This window comes from Mus caroli, unplaced genomic scaffold (assembly GCF_978045245.1).
Source record: "Mus caroli unplaced genomic scaffold, Mus_caroli_1 scaffold_7, whole genome shotgun sequence".
Taxonomy (NCBI): Eukaryota; Metazoa; Chordata; class Mammalia; order Rodentia; family Muridae; genus Mus; species Mus caroli.
Genome location: NW_028227262.1, coordinates 66235315 through 66246419, shown reverse-complemented (window position 1 = coordinate 66246419; position 11105 = coordinate 66235315). Strand labels below are relative to the sequence as shown.

Sequence of the window (11105 nt, the reverse complement as noted above, 5' to 3'; positions counted from 1 at the left end):
TCACAACCATCCGTAATGAGATCTGACACCCTCTCTGGCGTGTCTGAAGACAGCTACAGTGTACGTACATATAATAATAAATAAATCTTTAAAAAAAAAGATTTGCTTATTTTATTTTGTGTTTAAGTGTTTTCTTGCATGTATGTGGGTGCAGCACATGCATGCTTCATGTGTGTGGAGGTCAGACAAGGGCTTCTGATCCCCTGAAAGCAGAGTTGTGGATGGTTGTGAGCCACCATGTGGGTGCTAGGAACCAATCCCAGGTCCTCTATTAGGGTAGCAAGTGCTTTTAGCAGCTGAGCCATCTCTCCAGTGTAATCTTATAAGGCTTAATAAACTTTAATCATCAAACATATGTATCATCTTTATATTCTATCCTTGCACAAGTTTACTCAGACCTCCTGTGGTTTGGATTTAGTCTTCCTTTCTCTCTCTCTCTCTCTCTCTCTCTCTCTCTCTCTCTCTCTCAGTATAGAATAGAGTTTATTCAGGGCATGAGGAGGGGAGTTAAGAGAGTAGCAGAAGCAGAGAAAGGCAGAGAGGAGGAGAGGGTAGAGAAATGGGGGCAGGCCATGGCTACGTGGAAAAAGGGGTGAAGGGAGTTAGGAGTAAGGGGGCGAGAGGCAAGAGCATAAGAGGGTAAGAGGGCTTTAGTCTTTCATTGTTTGGCTGCATTGTTTTTCATTCTTAGAACAAAATCTTTTTTTAAAAAAATCATACAAATTCCATCCTCATCCACAATATTCCCTTTTCTCTTTTATCCTTTTTACAAAAATATGACCTTATACTGAAATCACTGCCAACAGTTCTCCCATACTCATTTACTGCTTCTTTCTTATTTCATTCCCCCAGATAACAGACGTGGCACCGTGTAACAAAGTAAGATTACCTGTACACCTGCTTTAGCCACCAACCCTTTTCATCACAAGTCTTAGGGGAGCCTTTTCTTGGCAGCTTTCCTTCCTCTCTCTAGTTACAAAAAAAAAATAGTTTAAATTTTACCAAGAGCCTTGACAGATTGTCAAAATGACCTTGATGTTAAGGAAAACAATCTTGCAAACAAGAAATGGCAGAAAAGAAAGTACATACAGAGCCAAAAGTCTCTGCATGTTAACTTTGTAACTGCAATTTTAGGTGAGACATTTATTAATGTCTTTTAATCCTCATTGGAAGGAGGGGCATTCTTTCTCTTTTTCTTTCTAAGCCAGCTCATCGACTCTTGGCCTCTCCACTTGTAACACTGGATTTCTTCTTTCTCCCTGGAGTCTCTCTTCTGTCTTATTTCCTTTGAGGTTTCTGTTTGGTGATTCGGACCTTGGCTTCCTGGAGCCTTGCCGACCCTCATTAATCTGACTTATGGTTGCCAACAGTATCTAAGCTTTCTGCTTGAGTTTCTCCTTGACCCTTCTTACACAGACCTTTTGCAGCCTCTGAAGAACTACATTCCTGCTTCTCTTGTCCTCCATCTTTTCTCTGTTTTCCTCAGTCTGTTTGCTTAGTGGTTAGTTACAAAGTGTAAATTTAGTATCCCTTACCCCAAAGGCACTTTTATGTTTAATCTCATATTTTTTTTCATCTTGCTCTTAAGCCTTTCTATGAACACTGTGAGCCCACCTTCTTTTCCTGTTTTACATAAAGGCTTTTTTGCCTAATGTCCCCTTGGTAGTGGCAGCCCCCTCTGACTGAAGGCCAACCTATTTCACACATTGTCCAGAGCTTGTCTTGAGACAGTTTAACACCATCTGTGACTTCACATGTCTTATGTCTTCTACCTGGGATGTGCTTTCCCAGAAAAATGGGTTGGCTCTCTTGTCTCTTTTAGATCTTAGCTTAAATGTCACCTCACAGAAGCTATCCTATCCTTTTTTTTTTTTTTCTTTTTTTTGAGAGACACGTCTTAATTCCACCTTACCCCCTGTTTATACATCTCATGGGACAGGCTGTGTTACGTGTGGATGGTGCCTCCACGAGATACTGCTGATTCATTGAAAAGAAGGATTTTTTTTTTCATTATTATTGGTGTGTGTGTGTGTGTTTCTCCTTCCACCTTGTGAGGTCCAGAGATCAAACTTAAGTTGTCAATCTCGGAATCGAGTGCCCTTATTGGCTGAGTCATCTCACCAGCCCTCTCAGAACAAAACAAAACATTCTAGTGGATGACTACATGTCTGAAATAAAAGGTCGACTGTAAAAGGATTCTCAAGATTTTTTTATTAAGGAAACAAAAGTTTGTGTCATGAGCCAAAAACCCAACCAAATAAAAGATAACTTTAAAATATTTTCTTTTTCTTTTTCTTTTCTTTTTTTTTTTTTTTTTGAGACAGGATTTCTCTGTATAGCCCTGGCTGTCCTGGAACTCACTTTGTAGACCAGGCTGGCCTCGAACTCAGAAATCCACCTGCCTCTGCCACCCAAGTGCCGGGATTAAAGGTGGGCACCACCACCACCTGGCATTTTCTATTTTTAAATTATATGTATCTTTGTGCAGGCATGTGCAAGCATGTGAAGGTGCCTCCAGAGACCAAAGATGTCAGAGCCCCCAGAAACTGGAGTTACAGGCTGTTTCAAGCCAACTGCACAGGGGTCCTCTACATGAGCAGTCAGGCTAAAGCACCTCTTCAGCTTCTATTAGTTAGTTTTGAGACTTCTTGACTTTGGAGGCAGGTGCTCATGAATCTACGGCGGGGGCCAATTTTTATGTGACCTGTAACTGATCAGTATTAGCTCAGGACCACCCGCCCCTGCCCCCTGCTCCAGACCAAGTGCTCAGCACAAAAGAAAATTATTTGCCCTAGAGTGACAAAGGGCAGGTAATAAGGGACAAAGACAGGAGATAGAGGACCAGGAAAAAGAGGAAGGGAACAAAGGAGAGGAGACAAAAGGGGCAAGGGTGTTTATCCTGGAGGACAAAGGACTCTGGATAGAGAGGAGACAGACAGATGTGGCCCATAGACAAATGGAGTTATGACGGTAAAGGGGGAAACCAGGGTTAGGATGAGGTGTTTCATTTTGATCGGGTATGCTAATTAGGTAAACTAAAGGGGGCCTTTTGATTGCTGGACTTCAATACTTTGATAGCCATACCTTGGTGGTCAGCCTTAGAAGGAGGAAGTGGCCAAATAAGGGAATAGACCACGTTGGCTAGCTTTAGAAATGTAACAATGTATTTTGTTTTTGTTTTGTTTTGTTTAGCAAGGCAGGGGGAATGGTTTTGCCAGAACCGTGCCCACATGCGGGTTAGCCAGAGTCCCTTCATAACCTGGATCTTTAGCCTGAGGACTTGTTGACTCTGAGAGTCTAGCAGTGAATGATCAGGAAAACAGTTGTATATTTACTTAGTCTTTCAGTGATCCCATATCTGATCCTCTCTCTCTCTCTCAGTAACTGTACCAACTACTTCAGGAATCTAACCCCCTATCTCCAACCTTTTAAACCACTCTCAGAGGCTGGGTCTCACACTGTAGCCTAGGCTAACTTGAAAGTATGTTGGCCAAGTGTCGACCACCTCTAGACAACCCTCCTGCCTCAATCTCTTAGTGCTGGGAAGTAAGAATATTCTTTTCCTTGCTGTGGGGTCTTGTCCTCTGTTCACAATATTTTCCCCCACTTGTAACTATTGCCTCGACCTCAAACTGGAGACCCTCAGATGCTCAATTTTGCCTGCTTAGAGCATTGCAGCATTGCCGCAGCAGCAGCCTGAGGACCCCTTGCTGTTCCTTTGCCTAAGATCTTTATGAGTAGGGTCTGAACAAGCTGCTTCCCAAAACTCTCAGAGATGACTGAAAGAAAACATGAAAGAGGTTGAAGCTGGCTGTGATGACATACATACACACTCTTAAGCGAGGAAGCAGAGGCAGGCTGATAACTCTGAGTTCGAGACCTGCCTAGTCTACATGAGAGTTTCAGGATAGCTAAGAACATACACAGTGAGATTCAAAGAGAACTGAACAACAACACGCCCACAAATGAACACGAAGACAATGATCAAAGCAAAAGCAAACTGAGGTCTTGCTTTTCTCTTTTTGGTTTTTGTTCGTTTGTTTTTGTTTTTCAAGACAGGGTTTCTCTGTGTAGCCCTGGCTGTCCTGGAACTCACTTTGTAGACCAGGCTGGCCTTGAACTCAAAAATTCACCTGCCTCTGCCTCCCAAGTGCTGGGATTAAAGGCGTGTGCCACCACTGCCCGGCACTTTCCTCTTTTCTGTAGTAGACCGCCGCAGGGCCCCCAGAGGGCAGACCGCAGGAAGGCGGTACACTAGGAAGTCAGGGATGGCGGAGACATGGGTCTCCTGCTGTCAGGTCACACCTAGCTTGACTCTCCCTACAGCGTTTAGCATCAGCGCCACCTCCCGTCAGCGGTGACAGGAAAGTCTAGCTAGAATTTGACAGTCGTAAAGGGCCGGGAAAGAGTAAGTGGGTGGCCATCTTTGTTAGGGGCAGAGGTCGTGGCTACGGAGCCCCAGTAAGGCCACGAGACTTCCGGCGGCTAGCTGGTGAGTCCTGGCGCCCACGGGCGTGGAGTGCGGCGGGAAGCGGGGAGGCGGCGAGCGTTAGGTTCGTTTGGGACTCGCCGTGCAAATGGCACGGGCGTCCCGCTCTAGTGGCCCTCTGCCTCCACTCGCTAACGTACCCTCATCGTGGGCGCAGCCCGTGGGCGCTGGGGAGGAGCGGGGCGAGGGGAGGCGCGGAGGGCTAGGGCTACTGGCTGCGGTGAGCGTCCCGTGCCCGGACTCCAGCAGACAGCCGTGGGCTCCCGCGTCTCCAAGCGGCCCGATGCCCTTCGCTCTTCAGCGGCTCCGGGCCACATTGCTTCGTCTGCACCGCGAGCGAGAGCAGCTCCTGCGGGCCCGGGACTGCGCCCGCCACTTGCAGGCGGTCGTGCGGCTGCTCCGCTCCGGCTCCTCGGCCGGTTCCCTCTCCCTGCAGCAGTTGCACGGCGATTTACAGCTGTGCCCTTCTCGTGGGGCGGCTCTGCGCCTCGGCTTCCCGGGCCCCAGGGACACGCTTCTCCTGGCTCGCCCTGTCGGACTAGCTGCCCAGCACTTGGAGGCTGCCATCGAGATGCAGCTTCGTTCACTGGGCCGGACACCCGCTAGCCTGGGCCTGACGTCCCAGCTAGCCGAACTGTTGCTGGCCCTTCCCTTCTACCACACTCTGCAGGGACATTCCCTGAGCTTCGTCCCCGGGGCCGCGCGCCCGTTCCCCGCGGCCCTTGTGCTCCAGCTCCTGGCTGCAGAGCGGGGTTGTCAGGTGGCAGATAAGCTGGCTGAAGCCCGTGGCGGATCGGGCTTGCAGGAGCAGCTCCGTCGGCAGTGCGAGCAAGAGCGAGAGCTGCTGCCCGGGCTGCTGGGCCTGGTAGGGGGCGTGGCTAGCACCGACAGCAGCGGACTGAGGCTTGGGGGACCTGGAGCCCTGTGGAGCCAGTATTGGACCTTGCTGTGGGCAGCCTGTGCTAAGTGTTTGGACCTACGCGTGGGACCCTGGGAGGACCCTAGAGCAGTGGCACAAGAGCTGAGTCAGGCACTGTGTCAAGGTAAGCGAGGGGTCCGAGCTGGCATTTGGAGGTTGTGGTGAGGGTGTCTTTTTCCCTTTACCCTCTCTCAACTCCAGCCTGTCAGCAAGCGCAGGGCCTTGAATGAATGAACTTCCCTGAGTTTAAAGTATAGCGTTTAGGGTTTCCCGAGGCCACGCAGCTTCCCATAGCAGTCTTTATTTAGGTTTTAGTCCACACTGGCCTGGAACGCCGGCCTCAGCCTCCTGCCTCCTGAGAGCCACCGTGCCTGACTTGAGTGGAGTCGGCAGGAGCTGCCACCAGGGAGGTTTTGTTTCCAGGCTTCCTTCATTTCTCCCATCAGCAACCCTGCCTCAGGAGTGTGAGAAGGAGCTGTTGTCTCTGTGTCACAGCCTGTTTCACCAGTCTGTCATCTGCAGCTGGGACCAAGGTAAGGAGAAAAGGACATTGGGGTGACCCAAGGATCCGGTTGCGCACCCCCTCAGACTATATTTTGTCATGCCAGGGTTCTGCCAGGCCTTGGGATCAGCCCTGGGTGGTCAGAGCAGCCCTGCGTCACTGTCTCCTACCTCTGAGCTGCTGCAGCGGCTTTTTCCTCCCCTCTTGGATAGCCTTCGACAGCCCAAGCCAGAACTTAGGCTGTGTCCACCTGCAGGTGAGACAGGAGGTGTGGAATGGGAGGGCAGGGGGCAGGGCAGTTGTTATCTTTTGCCTGCCCTCTGTTCTGAAGCTGGCCTTCTCCTGGAGGTGACCTATGAACCCTAGGGTACTGTCCTTCCCCTCCCAGGTCTTACGCCTGTCGCTCTGGGGCTCTGTACCCTGCAGACCACCTTGCTCTGGTTTGTGGGCAGAGCTCAGCAGCACCTGGCAGCGTGGGACCCCGGTTCCTTCTTGCGCCTGCTCCAGAAGGACCTGCCTGTGAGTGGCCCGGAGCTGGGAGGGAGCAGCCTCCCTCAGTGGCCTGAGCTGAGCCCTCCCTCTCCGTTTCTGCCCACAGCCTCTTCTGTCTGAGGTGGAGGCGCTGTCCAGCCTGGCCTCCGAGGCAGCGCTCACTCTGGAGGTGGAGCAGCAGCTGGGCCTAGAGATCCACAAGTTGACTGCAAAGATGCAGGTGAGTGCAGAGACCTGAGAGTGGCAGTGTAAGTTGTGCCTAGGGAACAGGGCTGGGGACCTTGCGATTTCCGATCTCCTTAGTCTCTGCTAAAGTTTTCTCTGTTGGCTTCTTGTTCTTTACTATGAAGAAAAATTCAAATATGGTCATAATAGGAATCACCTCATGTCAGTTATGATTCCTACTCCACTGACATCACTGCTTAGACTTATTTCATTAGCGATTGCATAACTATGTCTTTTACTTTTCCTAGTAATGTTTAATTCATTATTCTCTTTAAAGGTGACATTTGTATATATTATTGTATATATATATATATACATACTATATATATATATATACACATACACACACTATATATATAGTATGTGTATGTATACATACATTTGCCTGCCGCTGCTTCTTGAATCTGAGATTAGTGGCATATGCCCTCGCACCTGGCTTGCTTTATAGTTTTACTAAAGTAGCACATGTCTATATGTAAAGGGTGAAATGCAAGCTGGGGCTATAGCTAAGCAGCAAGCACTGCTGATCATGGATCATCAAACTTTCCTTTGATTCCAATCACGAGTGGGAAGGGGAGCAGAAGGAGGCAGCAAGATGGTTCGTTAATTACAGGTGCTTAATGCCAAGTCTGACAACCCTGGACCCATATGGGGTAAAGATAGAACCAATGATGGCAAGTTGTCTCACACACACACACACACACACACACACACACACACATATGAGAGAGAGAGAGAGAGAGAGAGAGAGAGAGAGAGAGAATATGAAGTTAAAAGTGTTTTTAAGCCCTCTAATGAGGAGAGCAGCAGAACAGCTCCACTCTCCTCTGGGTTGGCTGTTTCCTCTCGCCCTTTCTCTGGATCATGTCAGGGCCTCATGTGTGTCAGGTAGGCTCCATGACACCAAGCTGTGTCCCCCATGATTTCTTCTAGGTTTATGGACAGAGCTATTACTTCTGTCTTTATCTGTCCCATTTTGCACACACCACTGCTTCCTGTTGCAAAATATGAGGTTATGTTTGTGTTCTCCTGGTGTGTCTGCAGAGCTCAGGTTGGTCCTGTCCTCCTGGGTGTGTCTGCAGAGCTCAGGTTGGCCCTCTGTTCCTGGTGTGTCTGCAGAGCTCAGGTTGGCCCTCTGCTCCTGGTGTGTCTGCAGAGCTCAGGTTGGCCCTGTCCTCTTGGGTGTGTCTGCAGAGCTCAGGTTGGCCCTCTGCTCCTGGTGTGTCTGCAGAGCTCAGGTTGGCCCTGTCCTCCTGGGTGTGGCTGCAGAGCTCAGGTTGGCCCTCTGTTCCTGGTGTGGCTGCAGAGCTCAGGTTGGCCCTCTGCCCCTTTGCTCTGCTTCTCTGCTTACCAAGCATCTTACTGCTGTGACCTCCCACCTTTGGTCTCCTGAATCTGAGACTTCCAGTCCAACAACTATTTGGAATTTCTTCCATTCTTACTGTTTTCTCTTTAACATCATGCCCTAGCGTAGCCTCCTAATGAGGAGAGCCTCACATAGATGGTTATGGAAGCCCAGAGGAGGACCATGGTAGGTGTGAGCTTTGTAAAGCATTCCATAAAGTACTCTGATGGCTGGGCAGCCTCTGAGTAGCAGAAGCAGGCTCCCCAGACAGCCTTCCTGAGGAACAAAAGCTAATATGCTCCCTTTGTGAGTCCAGTCCCCCCCCCCTCCCTCCCCCTTCCTGTTTGTATTCAGGACTGTGTGTGTCAGGAAATGGTGTGGGGCTTGGCAGAGTAGCCAGTTAGCATTACATTGTTGGAGGCAGGGCCAGGGGTGCTAGTGTATACCTTTAATCCCAGTACTGAGGAAGCTAAAACAGGATTTGAGTTTGAGGCCAGCCTGGACTACATGGAAATTTCAAGGCCAGTTTGACTGTCTAGATGGGAGTGGGGAGATGCTGTGCTGGAGAGAAGGGAGAGCAGAGGCACACACATGTCTGATGTGCCAGGGACCCAGTGGTTTCTTCCCCTCCCCCCTGTCACAGAACCTCCCTTTCCTTAGGTTCCGGGGATCTGTATATCCACGTCTTTTTCCATTTTCTTTTGTTTTTTATTCCCCCATCCTTTTCCTTTCTTGACTCTAACGTAAGAGTCAGTTCAAGGTGGCCTCATGGAACTTGTCATCCTCCTGCTTCAGCATTCCCAGCCCTGGGGTCACAGGCATGTGCCACTATGCTCAGGTCACATTGTCACAGAACTTCTGCCAAATGCCCCATTTTTTAGATTCTTCAAAAATCTAAAGCCGGGCGTGGTGGCACACGCCTTTAATCCCAGTACTCAGGAGGCAGAGGCAGGTGGATTTCTGAGTTTGAGGCCAGCCTGGTCTACAAAGTGAGTTTCAGGACAGCCAGGGCTATACAGAGAAACCCGGTCTCAAAAAACCACAAAACAAAACAAAACAAAACAAAACAAACAACAACAACAAAATCTAAACAACACAACCTTGTTATCACCATCTTCTTCCCATCCCGTTTTTTAAAAAAAGATTTATGTATGTGAGTACACTGTAGCAGTCTTCAGATACATCAGAAGAGGGCATCAGATCTCATTACAGATGGTTATGATCCACCATGTGGCCATGTGGTTTCTAGGAATTGAACTCAAGACTCTAGAGGAGCATTCAGTCAGTCACTGAGCCATCTCTCCAGCCCCCTGGCCATTGGACTTCTAATACTCTGATTCTACTTTCCAAATGCTGGGAGTCTAGCCATATGCCCAACACGCCTGACTTGTCATGTGCCTTTGACTACTAAGGAAACCTCTAATCCTAGGTACTGTGCATGGTTTAGGTCCAGACCTCCTTAGAAAATGCCCATGCTCCCACAGTGAGGCATCAGGGTTTTACAGATGCCCACACTGAGACCTCAGAGAGAGAAACACCATTCCCAGTCTAATAGACTAGCCCTTCTTAATTTCTTCCTCCCCATACAGCTCCTGCCCAAAGAGTCACTGGGTCTGTTTGTCCAAGAATGCCATAAACAAGCCACACAAGGCTTCAAGCTCCACATGCCAAGGGGTCGATACTGGAGACTTCGATTGTGTCCTGGTAATTTTTCTTTCTTTGTGGTGCTGGGAATGAAACACAAGATTTCACACAAGCTAGACGAGCAAGCCTTGCTGAGTGAGCTACACCCCCCAGCCCACTGTCTTGGTAATCTCTCTCATTTCCACCTTTCTCCTTCGGGTTCCTGGTATAAATGGTCCAAGCCCTCCCCAGCTGTGGCTCCACACCACTGTCAACATCTTTGTCCTTACCCTTGTGCCCTTCCTCCCCTCTGGAGCCCACTGGACTTCCGCAGTCTCTCCATCTGTCTTTTCTCTTGTCTCACTCCAGAACCTCCCAGTGACCCTAGTGAGTACGCTCGGATAGTGGTCTACTCTGTGTTGGAGCCTGTGTTGCAAGGACTCCGGGGATTGCCACCTGAAGCCCAAGCCCCTGCCCTCGGCCAGGCACTGACAGCCACACTGGGCGCCTGGCTTGACCACATCCTCACCCATGGGATCCGGTTCAGGTAGGAAGGAAAGATGCTAGTGGCAGAGGGAGAATGCCAAACAGGGAAAATGGAGACCATTTGGGCAGAGCAGTCTGGGGAGGCAGAAGTGTCTGGTGGCCACATTGTACCTGGACATCTAGCCTGCAGGGGGCGCTGCAGCTCAAGCAAGACTTCGGAGTGGTCAGGGAGGTTCTGGAACAGGAGCAGTGGGGCCTGTCGCAGGAGCTTCGCCAGACTCTGCTCTCACTCAGCATCTTCCAGCAGCTAGATGGGGCCCTGCTGTGTCTCCTGCAACAACCCCTGCCCAAGAATCCAGTCCACAGAAGACCTCCCCGTTGCTGTGAGTTATCACCCCTCCTCAACCCCAGGCTTTTTAAAGCCTTTCCAGGGGTGCTTTCGAACACCCACACCCAATCTCACCATTGCTTTGGTGTCAGCATTCCTCACCAACCTGCCGTCCACTCCTGCCTTCCCAGGTTTCTGTAATGAGGTCCAGACCACTGAACTGCCCACCAGCAGCCTCAACAGCCTGGAAAACTTGGCACCCCCTCTTCGTCTTGGAGTCTCCCCTGCCCAGAACACTCACCTGCTAAGCACCCTGGGGGGAGGAGGACGAGGGGGAGGAGGAGGGGGAGGACCTAGTCCTGAGGCTTACCTGGCGGGAAACCAGCAAGCCTGGCTTGCCCTGAGGCTGCACCAACACCCGCGTTGGCACCTGCCTTTTCTTTCTTGCCTGAGGAAAAGTCCTGAACCCTAAGTTGACTAGGACCAGGAGTTGCAGATCATGCCCCAGACAAGGAACTGTATGCTAGAGAGGCTTAAATCTGGGCGCTTGATAAAACATATTCATAAACTAGAGTCGGGAATTGAACCCCCAGATCATTCCTAGGATCTGCAATCCAGAGTAATAGGCAAACTACAGCCTGAAATCTGGATGTCGGAAACAATGAAGACATCTTGGAGCTAAAACTAGAAGGGGTC

General features: G+C 49.9%; 1 protein-coding gene and 1 long non-coding RNA gene across 4 annotated transcripts; one reads left to right on the top strand and one right to left on the bottom strand.

Annotated features, from left to right (window-relative positions):
- Positions 1–3603: 3603 nt before the first annotated feature.
- On the top strand, positions 3604–10881 carry Ccdc142 (coiled-coil domain containing 142). Of its 3 annotated transcripts, none has more exons than XM_029478886.2 (9): positions 3606–5532; positions 5717–5941; positions 6017–6166; positions 6299–6429; positions 6509–6622; positions 9562–9676; positions 9965–10142; positions 10265–10464; positions 10601–10881. In XM_029478886.2, exons 1-9 carry the CDS (start codon positions 4578–4580, stop codon positions 10879–10881), a joined length of 2349 nt encoding a protein of 782 aa, XP_029334746.1. In that variant the 5' UTR covers positions 3606–4577. The 3 variants fall into 3 exon arrangements, with proteins under 3 accessions (XP_029334749.1, XP_029334746.1, XP_021020483.1); XM_021164824.3 differs by having other exon boundaries at positions 3608–5532; positions 5855–5941; XM_029478889.2 differs by lacking the exon at positions 10601–10881 and having other exon boundaries at positions 3604–5532; positions 10389–10453.
- On the bottom strand, positions 9060–10681 carry LOC147003944 (uncharacterized). The gene is made up of 3 exons (XR_015047614.1): positions 10545–10681; positions 10253–10424; positions 9060–9699 (listed from the first exon to the last, which is right to left on the bottom strand). It is a non-coding gene; the product is annotated as an uncharacterized LOC147003944 (long non-coding RNA).
- Positions 10882–11105: the final 224 nt, after the last annotated feature.

Bases quoted from the DNA above. Each gene is read 5' to 3' on its own strand.
- Ccdc142 (XM_029478886.2), top strand. From the start codon at position 4,578: ATGGCACGGGCGTCCCGCTCTAGTGGCCCTCTGCCTCCACTCGCTAAC. The intron at 5,533-5,716 runs GTAAGCGAGGGG...GTCTTTATTTAG, and splicing joins GAGTCAGGCACTGTGTCAAG to GTTTTAGTCCACACTGGCCT. The intron at 9,677-9,964 runs GTAATTTTTCTT...GTCTCACTCCAG, and splicing joins GAGACTTCGATTGTGTCCTG to AACCTCCCAGTGACCCTAGT.